Raw genomic sequence first — 18,423 nt, 5'->3', positions numbered from 1 at the left:
CTTTCTGTCGTCTCATGCAGTCTTTGTGGATGGAGCGCGTCGCAACAATGAACCGTCTCACAGACATAAAGTCTCTTTAACAAACTAAACTGAAACAAATCTATAGAAAGCTTGAAATGTCTACTACTAACTAATTCAAATAAAAAACAAATCTTCTCTAATTATGTAGTCCGTATGAAAATGTTCACGTCCATTAGCCTACTGTGGAGATCAGCGCCGACACTAACTGAGAAAGCATAGTTTAGTAATAAATAATTAAAATGTCTTCTTTTCCCCCGATGAAGACTGTAACCTATTTATTTTTGTATGTCATAATTTGTACCAGACCGGCCCCCCGCGATCCATTATGTAGAGCAGTGGTTCCCAACCTATTTTTCATGGCCCCCCTATGTACACACATGGTAATCTATCCATATAACTACGGTATATGGAACACATACTGGTCAAGCTCGGTGACTTCAAGAAATAATAATTATGGGTATATTGTTCAGACATTCGCTGTGAATGTATTCCACCCTGTTAGGGACATATACATAGTTATCACAAAATTTTAATAATGTAAATGTTAAACAATAATGAGCAATAATAAGATAGTATATGTACCTTATGTCATAATGATATTTTTTATTCTTGAAACAAAAACAAAACAATTATTAATTAATAGAATATGTCTTGATTATTAAGAACAGGTCATTTTTTGTGCCCATTTTTGCCAACAGGATGGTAAATAATATAAAAATTTTGCTCAAAAACATATATATATGCTGGTAATGCTCCTCACCTCACAAAATAAGACAAAGGTATGCCAAACATTTAATGTTGCTTTCAAATTTTTATTTTAAATGACTTGTCTAATAGGGTGGAATGGAGCATAACAGGGTGGAACACCAGTGTTAACAGGTTCTAACAGCAAATGAGCTTTCCGTCATTGTCCTGCATGGTTTGCCATATGTAATGTATGGAACTGCAAAACAATACAAAAAATGAAATCCAGATTTCCTTTGGGGGAGGGACACAACAGCTACAGGTGCTGGTCATATAATTAGAATATCATCAAAAAGTTGATTCCATTCAAAAAGTGAAACTTGTATATTATATTCATTCATTACACACAGACTGATATATTTCAAATGTTTATTTCTTTTAATTTTGATGATTAGAGCTTACAGCTCGTGAACGTCAAAAATCAGTATCTCAAAATATTAGAATATTTACATTTGAGTTTGAATAAATGACCATCCCTACAGTATAAATTCTGGGTATCTCTTGTTCTTTGAAACCACAATAATGGGGAAGACTGCTGACTTGGCAATGATCCAGAAGACAAACATTGATTTAAGGTGTGTAAAAAAACAAAATATTTTTTTATGTCTATTATCTCTGTTTAAGTGATAAAGTAGACCTAATATGTATAATTTAAGCAATTTATTATAAATATGTGGCTATTTTAGAGAAAATATGAGTAAGATTCTACTTGCCTGCTTGCCTACGGCATTCCATCAAAAGTCGTATGGGCCATTGAGCAGATCTACAACAACTCCAAATGCAGAGTAAGGACTGAAGATGTAGTAGAGTATGTGCAGCTGACATCGTACAGATGTCTGTCATATATTTATGCACAGCTTCACTTCTCATGGCGCTCTTGAGGAGGAAAGACTGCTTTGGAGGAATTCAGAACCACTTTGAAGTTGAACAAATTGTTTAATAGGAAACTCCAGGTAGAGAGCACGAAGTAGGGAAACAGCTAGCAAGAACAAACGAACCGGTAAAAGTAGCTTCATTGTTATTGTATTTTAAGTCACTTTTTCACTTTTCTAGTTTGTAATGAACTGTTTTTCTTAGCAGAGGGTTAAAAATCGACTCAGATTAGTATTCCATGTTTGTTTATTTTATTACTCCGTATGGTACAGTTATTCGGTTTAATTAGCTACTGGTAAAAACGAATGTTTTTATTATTGTTAGCTGCTTTGATTGTTTTTAGTTCGTTTGTGAGAAGAGAACCCTCCTCGTGACGCATCAGAGGATTTATCTTCCGTGGCGTCGTTGCTTCAACATTAATCCAGAGCGCTTCCCAGGTGGAAAATTACCATCGTCAGGAATACTTTTCTCTTCTTTACTTCTTCACATATGAATATGCTGTGGCGTTTTCATCTGCTCTGGATCTTACTGAGTCGTGCAGGTCAGTGAAAAGATTTGTTTGGCATTTTGTAACTTAGTATTTCTGTATACAGGACCGCTAAACTGTCACTTTGCACGCTGAAACTTTCTTTGGAAAGTGCACTTGCTTTGCCGTGAGGGTAAAATTAAACCTTGAAAGTATAAATGTTTCGTTATATCCCACCATTTTCTTCCTAGAAGTTTTGCCATGCGTTTTTATTGCATCCCATTCTCTCTTAGGTAAGCGAACACGTGTTCAACTTGTCTTAAGCAAACTGTGTGCATTAAATTAAAGTTTTGTTAAGGCACTTGAGTATAACAAGCAATTTCTCGTGTTTTCTTGCGAAAACAACTTTTCTTTACTTGTTGAGTATTTGCATTTGTTGGTCAGATTTCAAAGTGTAAACTGTTATATTTGGAAATTTGCTCATTTTAAAAATAACTGGCAGATGAAGTTGTATGTTTGAGGCAGTGAATTATAACTACTAGGAAACTGGGAGAAACAAATTATGCAGCTGTTTTTTAAAAAAAACAAAAAAACATCTAGCTTTGATGGAGGGTTTTGTTATTCAGAAGTCACTATCATGTTCCAGACATTTTTGTGTGTTGTGGGCTGCACAGACCCTGCCTTACACAAATCAACTTGTGTTTAGACAAGACAGAAGGAGTCTTTCTTCACTTATACATGAAATGATTAAATGCAAGTGTCGACTGGGTGGAAGAAAACAAACAAAAAATTAATTCTGAGAACAAAACATTTTGGCTTCTGAGTGAACCCTTTCAATCATGAACAGTCTGGAAATGAAAGTAATGGACAATTTATTGTATATTTCAGAGGACAAGTTCCCAAGAGCTCTATCCATAAATCATGGCTTGGGAAAAAAAAAGATACAGTGTTAAATGGTCCTTTTGTCCGGCTGGACATGCAGTCACACAGTTCTGATAAAACGTTTTATGACGAAATATTGCAGCCAGTTTTAATACTGGCTCAAATGTTGCCAGAATTTTATCAAGAGAACAGACGTTTTTTTATTCAAAGGCAGAGTGCTTGTCCTGTTTTTGTACAGTAGACTGATAGCATTCCTTGTGAAAAGGGAGCTCTGGTGACATGTTCATTGTCTCCTTGCCATTCTGCACCTAAACTTTAGTTGCTTTTAAAGTCACAGTCTCATTCCATTCTAACACCGCATGTTGAGGTCAAGTGTTTGGATGCATAGCAACATCCGCCTGTATCCTAGGATTTTGTTGTTTGAGTTAACCTTTTTCTGCTGTCGCCATTCATCCTTGCGTTCTTACATCATGTCTGGGAACAAAGAAAAGAAGGTCAAGCTGCTGTTGCTTTGGGTTTTTTTTATTTGAGTACAGACGACTTTCTGTTGTTCTAATAACTTGCGTCTGGTTTGATACACTTGTTGCTTGTTGGTATTTGATGCAATAATTAAAGGAGTGGACTAGTTTTTCCACACTAAGATTTTTTTTTTTTCTTGAGCAGCAAATTAGCATATTAGAATGATTTCTTCACAACCAAAGCGTTCCAGCGGGTGCCAGCCATCTGGTCTCACTCCATCGCGGTTGACAACTGCGAGTTTCTTCTCTACGGTCTGTCGCCAGTTCATCCTGGGCCATCATTTTTCACTCTGGCCTGCTGGCATCCAAGATTTGGCGAGTCAATCTGTGGGAAGGGAGTTGCAGTGCATGACCTAGCCACTGGAGGTGCCGTTTGCAGATGGTATCTGACACCGGTGGAAGGCCTGACTTCTCCCTGACTTCTTGATTTTTCTTGAAGTCATTCCATTTGATTCCAAGGATTCTCCGTAAACATTTGGTGTCAAAATCATCCAATTTTTTTGCGGCAATTGAGTTCCTGATCAATGTCCCCCCGCTTCTACTGATGGAGCTGCCAAGATGAGTACAATTCTTGACCTGTTGTTGTCTATGAAGACCTCTCTTGGGATTGGGTGGTTGCCTTGCAGCATGTTCTTGGTCTTCCTTCTTGGCCATTCTATCCCCTTACCAGTTGTTGCATTCCTCATCACCCAATCAATGGCGATCGCAAACAGTATCGGGGACAGGAGACATCCTTGCCTTACACTAGTCACCACCTCAAACCATTCACTGCATCCATCTTCAGTCCTTACTCTGCATTTGGAGTTGTTGTAGATCTGCTCAATGGCCCATACGACTTTTGATGGAATGCCGTAGGCAAGTAGAATCTTCCAGAGTGATGGCCTGTGCACGCTGTTGAACGCTTTGGAGAAGTCGATGAAGCGGACTGCAAGAGGTACCTGGAATTCTCCACACTTCTCAACTAGAGATGTTCCGATACCCTTTTTCCCTTCCCGATACCTGGAAGGGAAACTCTGAAGCGCTTGGTCAGAGTGTTCAGCGAGTGAAAATATATCTGTGCTAAACTTATACATAGCCTCCAACTCACACACTGGAGAGTATAATCTGAGCATTTATTAGCCAGTGGCTAATATTATACACTATTTAGTCGCCCAGGGTGAAGCTTTAGTCACATATGCAAGTGATTTACTGGCAATGTACCGGCACGTTTGTATTTATTCTTTGCTGCTCTAAATAGTGGTTGCTCGTGTACAACTTCCTGTGTTTGCATTCTGAGCAGCGAAGAAGAATTGATTTCCGATTTGCAGCGTTAAGCAAAGCTAGCGGGCACAGGTAAACAAGGGTTCTCAGAAATGACCGTTTTCCATGAAATGCAGTTTGGTATTGTGCTAACAGGAAAGCAACAAAATCAGCAGTCATTACAGTGTGCAGTGTGTGTAAACAAGCGTCACAAAGAGTAAGCGTTCAGAAATTGACTTTTACATTTCAGTTACAGTTGACTTCATGAATATGCCTATTCCAGAGCTGACATACAAATCACAACATGCATGATATATATATATATTTATATATTTAAAAATGTCCGCGGGAAGAGGATATGAACGATTCAAATTATGCAAATCCAAGGATGAATAGAAAAGAGTCATACTACTAAAGTATAATAACCAAAATCCGAAGAAACAAGGTAGAGAGAACTGAAAGCAGTAGCACAGATGCACCATACCAGAGCAGTGAGTAAGAGAGACTTAATCCTTGTAATATTACCAGAGTCAGCACTGACTGGACATGAAATCCAGCTGAGAGTAGTGTCCAGGACCGCCATGATTCAAGCCTCACCGCAACTGGCACACCAGCCAGCCAAGAGCAGTAGATCCCGAGCTGTCGTGCGTCGAACCTCACGAACCCCGTCGCGAGTTCATCCACCGCAAATGCCAAAACTCACATAAAGTAGCCAGCGTTCACTCGAACCGGATGAGCAAAACAATGAAGGATTCAGAGTGCTTAGCTGTGATCTTGATGGCGGTGTTTTGGGGATCTTGGAGCGGGAACAACGGAGTCGTTGGAGGATCGGCGGAGAGAGTCAAAGGGTAAGTCTTTCAGGTAAGTAGTTCTTAGGGAGTCCAGAGCAGTCCGCGTAGGTGAACGGTAGACCAGACAATGAGCAACATGATCTCACAGAATTCCGTGTAATGTTCACGGACTTAATTAACCTCCGAATCTGTGGTGGCATCACGGAATCGCCGAAAATTCCGTGATGGGCTCACAGAAAAAATTCCGTGATGGGCTCACAGAAGTGATACCAATGTAAGTCAGTGACAGGCATCAGCCGTGCTCCACGCACGGATCCACTGGTTCAACACTTTAAATATGCCGACGCGATAATTTATCGTCATCATTATTGTTCAGAACTGGGTAGGTGTGGGGTCAGGTACTCCAGTGAAAGTATAACTGCATCGGAGTCACTCTTTTTACGTGGTCCGATGCAGCGCTGGTGTTGAACCAGTGAATCCGTGCATGGACCACGGCTGATGCCTTCTGTGAACCCATCACGGAATTTTCGGCGATTCCGTGATGCCTCCACAGATTCGGGGTTAATTAAGTCCGTGAACATTACACGGAATTCTGTGAGATCAGGTTGCAATGAGAGGTTGGGATGTGTGTGTGTTTATAGTGTGGCTTGATTGGTGACAGCAGGTGCGGGTGATCAGTACTCAGGTGACTGTGAGCGGGTGATTGTCCTGGATGGTGACTGTGGTGATTGTGACAAATCCCTGACACCTTTAACATCCATGGAACCATTTTAATAGAATAAAAGGTTCTTTTTAGTGGTAAAATGTTCTTTAATTTAAAAAAAAATAAAAATGTTTTCCACACTAAGAAAAAAAAATGGTTCTTTTAAGAGCTGTTCAGTGAGTGGTTCTTTGGGAAACTAAACAATGGTTCTTCTATGGCATCCCTGGAAAACACCCTTTACCTCTGTAGTGTAAGAACAGAATATCTTGGAGATTTGAGGTTGGATTTCTGGGGTACAGTAAGAAACCACTTCAGTAACTCCCTAGCAACTATAAACAACGTATGCACCTTATTAGTTTAAATTGCTGGTTTCCATCAAATGCAAGTACATGGGAAAGAAATGGCTGTATGTATGACACACCAACTCCAACATAGTTGTGGCTCATTTTGCACAGGTAGGCTTAACGGTTTCCTCACTGTGATTTGGTCAGGGGCACTTTTTGGAAATGCTTTGAATGGGCTCCTTTATCTGGTAGTGTACTTTTTGTGAATAAATTAAGCTAACCTAACCCAGTCTGTTACAGTCCGTAAAATTGGAGTTTAGGGGATGAGTGTGACTTTTTTTTTTTTTTTTTTTTAAACAATTGTGCATTCCTAAAGTTTGTTTAAAATTTTAGTTCCCTGCCCAGAGCCTCCTGAGAGTCATGATAAAAAAATAAAACCCTGTTGGTTACACAAGTGGATAATGTTCTAGAGTTCTAGGTCACTCTAGAACTTCATCAGATTTTAATTTAGGGTCCCTTTCCGTTAGTGTTCAGCCTTATGTAAGAAATCTTGGGGTTACATTTGATTCGTTTCTCAACTTCGATAAAGAAATTGGTAAAGGGAAAAGTTGAAACAGTTGTTGCCTCATAAAGACTTGGAGACTGTAATACATGCTTTCATAACATCTCGCCTGGACTACTGTAATTCCCTTTATTGTTTAAAATTTTAGTTCCCTGCCCAGAGCCTCCTGAGAGTCATGATAAAAAAATAAAACCCTGTTGGTTACATAAGTGGATAAATTCCAGATCATATTAAGCTTGTACAGTATGCTGTTTCTAAGCTTTGAAGCTCAAGTTTTATTATGTCACACACAAGAAAAAACTACTTTATCCCAGATACAGACAGACAAGCCATATCTGATTGAAATGCTAAAGAATAGGGATGTACTAATATTACAGTTCTGGCTGATACTGTTAAGTTGTTATGTAGGAGATAAAGTACATCCTGCTGGTTATCACAGAATTTTTAGAATTTGTTTAAAAAAAAAAAAAAAGGGACAAAAAATGTGTATGAAAGACATTGTGATGTATATTTTACAGATTACGTTTAACAGACTTTAAGTCAGTAGATGGCGAAAAGTGTCATCTAAATGTAAAAATAGTCAGAAATGAGGCAATAGGCTGACCAATAACAGATGGTACTGATAAACTAAAAAAAAAAAAAAAAATTCCTTAAATGTTATGCTATTTGAAAGGTTCATAATTTGGTTTTGGGAATCCCCAACAACAGGTTTGCATGCATGCAAGTCACGTGGTCAATGACAGACAGATTAACAGCTGGTCTCTGTGGTAATACAGAACTACAGTACATTAGTCGATCATAAACATCTTTAGTGGAGGGCAGCCCTATACATTCTATATTAATCGACACATTTCTAGGCAATTGCAGAACTGGCAGAGACTGGAGAAGCAGTCAACAGTGAAATGAGGTGTGAATTTTAAGAAATGGGAAATTCCCAGAAATGGGATTCGAATTTTAAATGACTCGTTTCAGCGATTCAGAGTCGTCGACTCCTTTTGAGAGACAATAAATTTATTCATGATGCACTTTCAGCTTTATAACTTCACAGACTGTTTACATTCACATACAGCTACGTTACATACTGCATGAAAGATCATTTTTGAAAATACATAATAGGGACACTATATCAGCTAATAACTGATTTGCAACACAATTTTGCTTTGAAAGTTTGTGGTTTGTTTCTTACTGTCCCTGAGAAAAATATTGTCAAATTGCACATGAAATTTGACAAAGAGGATTATGTTTTCCATTGAGATTAACTCTGAGACATTAGTACTGTCTCCATTGACCCGAGCCCTTTCAGTGAAGAAACAGATGTCATTTATCTAAATACAAATTTACAGTTACAGTTTTCATTTGTACCATCACGACTTTATCAGGGAAGTGATTTTGCTATTAACTTCTTTCTTTTAAATAATTTTTTTATTTTTATGTCTCTGACCTAAGTTTCACTCCTGCTTTTTTGATGACATGAGATTTGTTAGCATTTGGTCTGATAGGACTGTATATTTGTGGTTCACTGTGTGACTAAAACAATTCCATCTCTATGGTGATAATCAGCTCTGAAGAAATGGTGTCCTTCACTCTTATCAAGGTGCCAGGATTCCCGTGGTCATGAAAAAGATTTGAGTTTTCAAAATTTGTATTATTTAATATTGTATTAAATATTTTTTAAAATTCATATGCATAGATCAATAACACCTGCAAAATCGTGGAGGTTCATTCAGAGTTTCTATGAATATTGTGGGCTGGATGTATTATTTTGTAGTTTAATCTCATTCCAACTGCACGTGGGTTGCCTTTGTGGAAACAGAGGTTTTCATGCTGACCTTGTGTTTTGTATAATCATGCGGTAGTAACAAGCTCCAAAAGCAACAACCATAGATTCAGACCACTTATCATCACACTAGTGCACATCCTTCTGTTGACATCCAGACAATGGCTCTTTTACCAAAGGTGCTCAGGTGTGAACAGTTCTAGAAGCCTGTTCACGAAAACTCACATGGAATGTTGCACTACGCAGATGCATGTGCAATAATTGTTTATGGTTCATTGAACAAGCATAAAAACATTTTTAAAACATTTAAAGATCTGTAAAACATTTGGATTTTACAAAATTATTTTTAAACTACAGTGTCCTGAAAAAGCAGTGTTTCTTTTTAGCTGAGTTTATATACATGCCAGTGTTGTTAATTTGTGCTTCAAACAAACATCCTCTCAGTCTAATCTTTCTCATCTCTAGACTCCTTTAGCGTCACAGTACCCTCCAGTCCTATACTTGTGGTCCGTGGAGCCACGGAACTTCTTCGCTGTGAATTTGAACCAGACTATAACATCTCTAATTTGGTGATCACATGGCAACGGCAGGAAGACTTACGAGTGGTCCACAGCTTCTACTACGAGATAGACCAGCTCGATCGACAAAGCGCAGATTATTCTGGCCGGACAAAGTTGAATCACAAGGAACTTGCTGAAGGAAACGCATCCTTGAGTATAGCCAATATTGGACTGAAGGATGCAGGGAACTACATGTGTATAGTGAACAACCGCAAGGGAACTGGAAAAGGAGTGGTGCAGTTGGTTTACACGGGTACGCCAGTGTTATTTTAGTATCATTGAGATCCTATTGTAGTTTTAATAAGTAGATTTTATTTGTATATTTTTATTAATATTATGTTTTATTTTTTTTATGTTTAATTAAAAAAATCTTTTATTTTTTATTTTATTTTAGTTTTTTAATGTCTATTTTTGTAATTTTGCTTCAGTTTGTGTTATTTTAGTACATCGTTAGACTGAATGAAAAATAAAATTTGATTTCAGTTAAAATGTATTATTTTAAGGAACAATTTTTTTTATGGTTTTAGTTTTAGTAATAACCATGCCAAACATTAGTCAAGTTAAAGCAATAGTTCTGTCATTTATTACTCACAACCTGTCATTCCAGACCTGTTTCTTGTAATGTTTTAGGTGCAACACAAAATGAAATGGGAACTGAGAATATATTTTTTGTAATATTATAGACAATAATGCCATTTTATTCTCTTCGTTTACATTGAAACAAGTCTTGTACTCTGTACAAATGCATATACTAAGTCACATGGATTCATATTCTGTCATTTAATTTTGACGTCTAATAGTTTGATGTAAGATATGATCTGGAAATCATTGTGTGTTTTGTGTCTTCAGCCTTCTGTTCCGAGCCGAGATTAAGCATCCTTCTCAAATCCACCGATGTTACTGTCCAGTATGAGATGGAGGGCTACCCGAAGCCAGAGGTTATGTGGCTGGGGTCAGAAGGTCAGAATCTCACTGACCACCTGGAGGTTTCGTCTGCATCAGACGGCGGACTGTACTACTTAAAAAGCAGCTACATAACCCAGAGTCCAGTGTTCAATGTCACATTTACTCTGAAAAACCCTCCTGCGCATCAGGAGGTACAGAGGCATTTTAACCTCAGCTATGGTAAGCACTGCTTTCTGCCATAACATTGTATTTCATCAATGGTTTTATTGTGTTCACTTGTTTACCAAACTGCTGCTGCAACAATGAGTTTTTACTCATCGGACAAAAGTTTAGAGTTGGTAAGACTTTTTTAAAGTTTTTGAGAGAAGTCTCTTATTCTCACCAAAGCTGCAATTATTTGATTGAAAATACAGTAAAACAATAATATTGTGAACTATTACTACAATTTAAATGAACAGTTTTCTATTTGAATATATTTTAAAATGTTAAAATAAACTGATTTGCTGCTCACGAAACATTTCTTATCATCAATGTTGAAAACTGTTGTGATACCTAATATTTTTGTGGAATCCAATATACATTTTTTTCAGGATTCTTTGATGAATTGAGAGTTCAAAAGAACAGCATTAATTTTAAATAGAAATCTTTCGTAACACTGTAAGTGTTGAAACTTAAACCAGCATACAAAAGCAAAACCTCACTTATTGGAGTAAACATCATTGTTGTGGTACACCAAGAAGGAATGTCAAGATAAAATGGGAGTACTTCAAAATAATTCCCAAAATAAATAAGTCTGACTTTGACAAAGTCAACTCCTTAAAGAAACAGTTCACCTAGAAGAAAAGAAAATTCTGTCATTTGCTAACACATGTCAATTTGACACGACCGGCTGAAGTTGGACGTGCACTGTGGGCGAATTGGAAAGTAATCTGAATTGAAGTACTTTGTTTTTCCCGTTTTGCTTTAAAGTGCCCCTATTATGGATTTTTGAAAATGACCTTTCATGCAGTGTGTAACAGCTCTAAGTGAATGAAAACATCCTGCAAAGTTTTAAATCTGAAAGTGCACCGTGTATAAAGTTATTGACTCTCAAAAGAGTCGACTCTGAATCATTGAAACGAGTCGTTTTTTAAAACATATCAACATGAAACATTAGCATATTGCCCGTCCACTTGTTGCGCGCAGACCTGGGAAAACTTGATTTTAATGTTGGTCTGAATGAAAATGCAAATTCATTCTTTGCCACTAGGTGCTGCTTTTAGAGCGTTAAAAGCTCACAAACACTGCTTTAAATGAAATCGACCAATCACCGCAGACTAGCGTCACGCAAAGGAGGGGTTTGGAAAAATAAATTGTTGAGTGAATCGTTTGGGAGTCGTTGAGCGAATAAGGTAAAAATAAATGCATATTATAAGAAAATGAAAGTGTTTTTTCACCTTGCATGCATGTCAACCTGTTGTTCGGGACTCCCAAAACCAAAATACGAACCTTTCATAACCCATAATAGGGGCACTTTAATGACATAGCACTCGGGTCTGGATTATAATAATCCGTAGTAAGCTGGAGAGCTCATTATCCGCCAGTCTGTCTGTCTGCATCAATCCCTCAGATGGAGTCATTACTGGCCTTAGCTGTGTTGATGTTGTAATAGAGTACAAAGCTCAGTGTTTTGGGAAGCTTCTTGCGGAAGCTGGGGCAATTTTGCCAGAATGAGGCTGTGGTTGACTACATATATATTTGCTACTTATTTCACCTTCTATGTGTGCTGAATTTAGTCTGTCACTATGGGTTCATCCCCTTTTTTTTCCCAGAACTGTTTTGAGTTCAAGTTAAGGTTTTCTGTTTTTATTGCAGTGAAAATTTGAAATGAAAATTAAAGGGTTAGTTCACCCAAAAATGAAAATTAGCCCATGTTTTACTCACCCTCATACAAGGCATCTTAGGTGTATATGACTTTCTTATTTCAGACTAATCCAATCCGAGTTAATATTAAAAATCATCCTTGCTCTTCCATGCTTTATAATGGCAGTAGGTGGGAGGTTTTTTTTTTTTCAACAGTCTAAAAGTAGGCAAATAAAGTGCATCCAACCATAATAAAATGTGCCTCACACGGCTCCGGGGGGTGAATAAAGGCCTCCTGTAGCGAACTGATGCATTTTTGTAAGAAAAATATCCATATTTAAAACGTTATAAACACTACTTCTCTTGATTATAAACACTTTTCTCTCACTTCTGCTAACTGTAAGATGTGCACAGCGCACGCGCCTGTGAGATGTGCTGGTCTCGCAAGTTTGTTTAAAGTAGCAAAGGAAGCAAAGTTTCCTTCCTTTAGCAAAAGAAAACCAGTCTCCTCTTGGGTCCGTGTACTTTTGTGTTCATTAATTTTTAGTTTTTTAACCCAGAAAATGAAATATACGGAAAATGCGGTTTCTTCTTTAATGATTCAAACACTGATGAATAGAATAAGCAGACACAAACTAGTTTTAATTTTTCAAAATTCGTATTTCATTAAAAATAGTTTTTCAATGTATATAAATGCTAAATTTAATTTCTGTATTGTCTATACAGATGCTATAAGCACCCGCGCTACCGACGTGGCTACCAGTAACCTATGCTTTATGAAAACCTTTGGCTTCGATATTTTTATGATCTTGATACATTTTCACGCCTAAAAACATGTAGGCTATGAAATAGTCATTTATATATTTTTGCAAAATTATGAGTTTCCTAAATAAGAAACTGTACATGAATGGCCTCGCATGTTGTTTGAACTGAAATGTGTCTTGGCCAGTGATGGGCAGTAGCGTCGCTACATTTCCCAGTAGCATGGTGGTAGCGTCGCTGTTTTCTGAATCAAATAGCTTTTCAGTAGCGAAGCTCTATTTTTTTATCAAGTACCCTGCTGAAAAAAACAGCTAAAACCAGCCTAAGCTGGTCAGGCTGGTTTTAGCTGGTCTCCCAGCCTGGCCATAGCATGGTTTATCAGGCTGGTTTTAGAGGGGTTTTGACCACATTTTTAGCTGGTCAGGCTGGTCTTAGCTGGTTTTAGCTGGTCAGGCTGGGATACCACCTAAAACCAGCTATTTCCAGCTTAAACCAGCCAACCAGCTTAGGTTGTTTTTTTTTCAGTGCGGCAGCGTCAACAAAAGCTAACATTACATTTTCCAAAGCATTCTGAAACTCAAGCTCAAATCAGAAATAAACCAGCTAAGGATCACTGATCCTGGATCAGTAAATGTGACTCCACCACCACTAAAGCTCGTCACGCCATTGGCTCCTCAAACTGTCAGTCAAACCTCATTATTCCTCCCGCCTCTCTCGTCAATGAAGTGCGGCACGCAGTTTAGAGCATCTCAGCTTGTTTGCTGTCTGATTCTGAAGCTAAATAAAGAACTGTTGATTGAATAAGTGCAGCGTTTTCTTTACTCAATAAACACTATATTTATAAAGGCTAATGTTTTTTGTTTTTGAGGAGAGTTTCTTTGTCTAGCATTTGTTGTCAAGTCACAGCCATAGCTCGTGCGAAGCGCGGAAATAACAGAAATAAACTGAACGCCCACATAATGACAGAAATCGGGACACGAGTCATTAAAAAAAGAAAGAAAGAAAAAACACTTCCCTAGTGAAAAGCTGGTGAAATGTTTATATTGATATAATGACACATGCAACGATGCGAATAAACGTAGCCTATCTGTAGTCCTATACATCTATATGGTACAATAAGATTTCATTAATGTTAGCTAATGTATTATCAAACATGAGCATACAATGAATAAAATACATGTATTACAGTATTTATTCATCTTTGTTAATGTTAATGAAAATAGTCGTTCATTGATGGTTCATGTTAGTTCACAGTGCATTAACAAATGTTAACAAACAACTTTTGATTTTAATAATGCATTAGTAAGTGTTGAAATTAACATTAAGATAAATGCTGCAGAAGTATTGTTCATTCTTAGTTCATGTTAACTACACTAGTTAACTAATGTTAACAACTGAACCTTATTGTGAAGTGTTACCACTTAGGCTATATAAACGTATCCGTATACAATAAAGCCACAATACCAACTACTAAAAGGAGGTTTCTGGCCGACAGCAAAAATTTATTTTGCCAATGTCACAATATGAGATAAATCCGGCCCCGTATTTGATATTGATTGTGTTGCCAAATTGGTTTGGAACAGTTGTTGAATAAACAATTAAACTGAACTATTATGCATGTCTATCTGCTTGACTGACAGTTTTATTGATCACTGAGAGAGCATTGACTTGGTATGATGTTGGTTCAATAGTAAAAATATATATTTTTTTAAAATAGCTTAGATGTAGTAAACTACTTTTGCCAAGTTGCTGTGGCTTAGCTTGCTAAATTTTCCAAGTAGCTTGCCCAACACTGGTCTTGGCAGTGTGTGTACACAACCACCGACTGTTGATTGCCACTGATGTTCAACCATAGACCCACCCTGAGTGAGCTGTAGACAAGAATGGCTCCTAAGATTGAGGTGTTTTGTTCTTGGATGTAATAATGAACGTAGCAGTCATTATTTACTCCTGACATCTGAGCCGCTGAAGACTACCGATTACGTTTGTTTTTGAAGGGAATGCACCCCCTGATCTACCTAAATGCAGAGGTGTAAAGAGTACCTGAAAACCATACTTGAGTAAAAGTACAGATTCCTTACAGTGAAAATTACTCCACTACACGTTACAAGTCACCAATTCCAAAACAACCCGAGTAAAAGTCTTAAGTACTGTTAAAATCAGATACTCTAAGTATTTTACTTAATATAGGCTCAAAGATGCACTAGTCAAAGAGACATGCCAGTCAAAAACTGTAACATTGTGGAGAAGCTGGGGAAAACAGGCAGAGGCAAGGATCTGTGTACAGGTAATTCATGGAATAACTAGAACAAACAATAAGCCAAAAACCAAAGGGAACAAAGAACACAATGACAGGCAAACAGACAACCATTACATTCAACAAAGAACTAAAGAAACACTAGGGCTATATATACAGTGGCATGCGAAGGTTTGGTAACCCCTTGCAGAATCTGTGCAAGTGTGAATAATTTTAACAAAATAAGAGAGATCATACAAAATGCATGTTTTTTTTTTATTATTATTTAGTACGGTCCCGAGTAAGATATTTTACATAAGAGATATTTACATATAGTCCACAAGACAAAAAAAAAATAAAAAATAGCTGAAATTATTAAGATAACCCCATTCAAAAGTTTGGGAACCCTTGGTTCTTAATACTGTGTCTAGTTACCTGGATGATCTACGACTGTTTTTTGTTTTGTGATGGTTGTTCACGAGTCCCTTGTTTGTTCTGAACAGTTAAACTGAGCACTGTTCTTCAGAAAAATCCTCCATGTCCTGCAGATTCTGCAGTTTTCCAGCATCTTTTGCATATTTGAACCCTTTCCAGCAATGACTGTATGATTTTGAGATCCATCTTTTCACACTGAGGACAATTGAGGGGCTCAAACACAACTATTAAAAAAGGTTCAAACATATAGTTCACTAACTAATTTAAGAAAGAGCTCTGACTAACCTTAAATAAAATAAAAGAAATATACAGCCAACTTCCCTCACCTCCCTTGCTGTACAAAAACGGAGGCAAAAAGTAGTATAAAAAAAAAGGCACCCCTGCTGTAGGGGGAAAGTGCCTTTTTTTTTTTTTTTTTTACTGCTTTTTGCCTCCGTTTTTTGTACAGCATCCCTCTTAATGCACAGGCTAGTATTTAAAATCACTCAGAACAAAAGAGCCACAACACCTTTAGCTCGATCTCAACCTGGAACAATATCCATCAACAGGTCATGCTGAAACTCAATTAGCCACTGCTAATACACAACTATTGTCTCCACATGGAAAAACAATCACAAAGTTCAGTCTGGAGCAGGGGTAAAAGCGTGTCTGCTAGCAATCTCTGAACTGCCCCAATATCCTCTTGATCCTCAGGCACACTCTCACTAACGAGCTACAGGTGGTGGTGATTTGCCCTGAGAAGGAGAACAAACCACACCCACACCTTTGAAAACAACAGTGAAACAAATTCAAGGACAATAATAATATTAAAAATAATATGTATTCGTCCCTATGGACATAACACCCCCACCGATAAGATTTTTCTTGGCATTTCACAAAACTGCAAGAAAAATAAATGCAAGTTAACCCACATGCACAAAACATTACATCACATTTTTTTGGCAGTGCATGAATGACAGCATTTGGGCTCAGGGCAAGTGAAGACAGAGGGGTTCATGTTTCGTGAAACAACCTCTACAATCCAAGTAAGATCATGGCACATTTTCACATGCAAGCTGCCATGAGTCTCAGAATATCTGCATTATTGAAAAGCACTTGAGCTGACATGAAGCAACCCCGATGTTCATGTTCTCTAGCCCATTCTTAGATTCTCCTTGAAGCTAGAAAATCAAAGTGTACAAAGAGTGACACAATCAGTGTCATGCATTTGGTTTGTAACCTCAAACAACCAGTGCAGTGAATCTCAGTCTTTGTCTGTGTTCACGAGAGCAGAATCAATCCTTCATTGTCTGATAGCTAACAGGTTTGTCTCTGTCATGCATTACAGTCTTTTTCCTCTGGGACAATTTTGAACAAGCGTCACCCTAGTTTAGGTGTTTTGAAATGCCTAGTTCCCAAACTGGCATCCATTTCAAGAATAAAAGAAAGGCACATTGTTTGCAAGATGACACTGCAAGTGATTATGACACAAAAGCCAGTTTGTCCGTCTTTAACCATTTCAGCTCATTCACTGTTGTACAGACCAGAGATGAAAACTCGAGTCTGCGACTTGGAGTCGAGTCGCACTTAAGTCGCATAAATAAAGACTTGGGACTTGACTTGGACTCGTGACTCGTGAGACTTAAAACGCAAGTGACTTGGTATGGGTATGGCTTTTCTAACTGGCTGTCTTTAGAAAAGTTTAGATGGTATTTTCTTCTTATCTTGCCTCTGTATAATGCATATTAATGTAGTGTTCATAACCGTTTAATTGCTGTTCATAAGCGCCACCTGCTGGCAGAGAATGAATCTGCGTACTAATTCAACCTGTCTGCTGTTTCGTTTTGTGCAGATGATTTATGTAGAATAGTTTCACAAAACTAAAGTCAGAGCGTTTTGTTTTTGCTTCAAATTCGAAATTGTACAATCTAATTTGGATTAAAAACTGCTCATGCTGCATGTATGCAGCCTCTTTGTTTGGATTGAGTTGTGTTTAAAATACAGTGCTTGCTTCTGATTTTAAATTGAAAAACAGTGTAGACAAAGCCTTGAAGTTGGCTGCCGCGGGTTCCCAGCAAAATCAGTGCGCTACTTCCTCCCAGAGGGTGGGCCTGGAGCCGAAACGGCTGAAAAAAGCCACCAAGGACATAGCTGCAGCAGCCGAGTCCAGCTCAAGATGGCTGTGGCTGAAGAGAGCCCACAGTTGGAACCCTTCTGCAGGTGAAGGCTAGTTATAGTCCACTCAGGCGAGGTGTTCAGGTTAAAGGGCGAAACACCTGAGACCCTGAGATCCCTGCTGACGATGCGGAAGGTTTCCAACAACGTGGGTGCTCCAAGGAATACCATCTCAGAAGAAGATCTGCATCACCATAGTTAGTTTAGTTCCTACAGTTGCAGCTTGTGGCAAAGCATCTCTGATGTTTACTTCACCCATATGAGATTTCTTTTATTTGTGTTATTTATTTGATTGATTGGGGTTTGTTTTAAAATTTCAATTTAGTTTTGTTGTTTGACACATTTCAATTTTACAAAGAAATGTGCAGCATTTTGTCTGACAATAAATTGACACCTTTTCATTTCTAATTTGTCTTAAATTTTGTTAAAGTTTTTTCTGAGAAAATCATATTGTGAAATCAGTATTTCAAAACGTTATTTAGCCTCAATTACTAGCTGAAAGAACTGTTGCTAATAAATAGAACAAAGACTTAAGACTCGACTTGGACTCCACATTAAAGACTTGACTTGGACCTCAGAGACTTGTGAACATGTCTGGTACAGACTTTTGCATTGTCAACATTTTCTTTTTTCTGATTTGTTTACATGGTGTTTTGCAAGCATTGTAA

The 18,423-nt window shown here is 37.8% G+C and overlaps 1 protein-coding gene across 5 annotated transcripts in view; it reads left to right on the top strand.

Annotated features, from left to right (window-relative positions):
• Positions 1-1,527: 1,527 nt before the first annotated feature.
• The window catches only part of LOC131552769 (CD276 antigen), a 22,510-nt gene continuing 5,614 nt past the window's right edge, over positions 1,528-18,423 (top strand). The window contains exons 1-4 of one of the 5 annotated variants that reach the window (XM_058796853.1): positions 1,528-1,765; positions 1,982-2,179; positions 9,326-9,673; positions 10,270-10,545. In XM_058796853.1, the coding sequence (XP_058652836.1) occupies positions 2,128-2,179; positions 9,326-9,673; positions 10,270-10,545 (676 nt within the window). In that variant the 5' untranslated portion in view covers positions 1,528-1,765; positions 1,982-2,127. Of the gene's footprint in view, positions 1,766-1,794; positions 2,180-9,325; positions 9,674-10,269; positions 10,546-18,423 lie in introns of those variants that run through there. The other 4 variants (XM_058796852.1, XM_058796849.1, XM_058796850.1 and 1 more) reach the window with 4 other exon arrangements.

Source organism: Onychostoma macrolepis, chromosome 13 (genome assembly GCF_012432095.1).
Source record: "Onychostoma macrolepis isolate SWU-2019 chromosome 13, ASM1243209v1, whole genome shotgun sequence".
Taxonomy (NCBI): Eukaryota; Metazoa; Chordata; class Actinopteri; order Cypriniformes; family Cyprinidae; genus Onychostoma; species Onychostoma macrolepis.
This window is presented reverse-complemented; position numbering and strand designations above follow the sequence as displayed.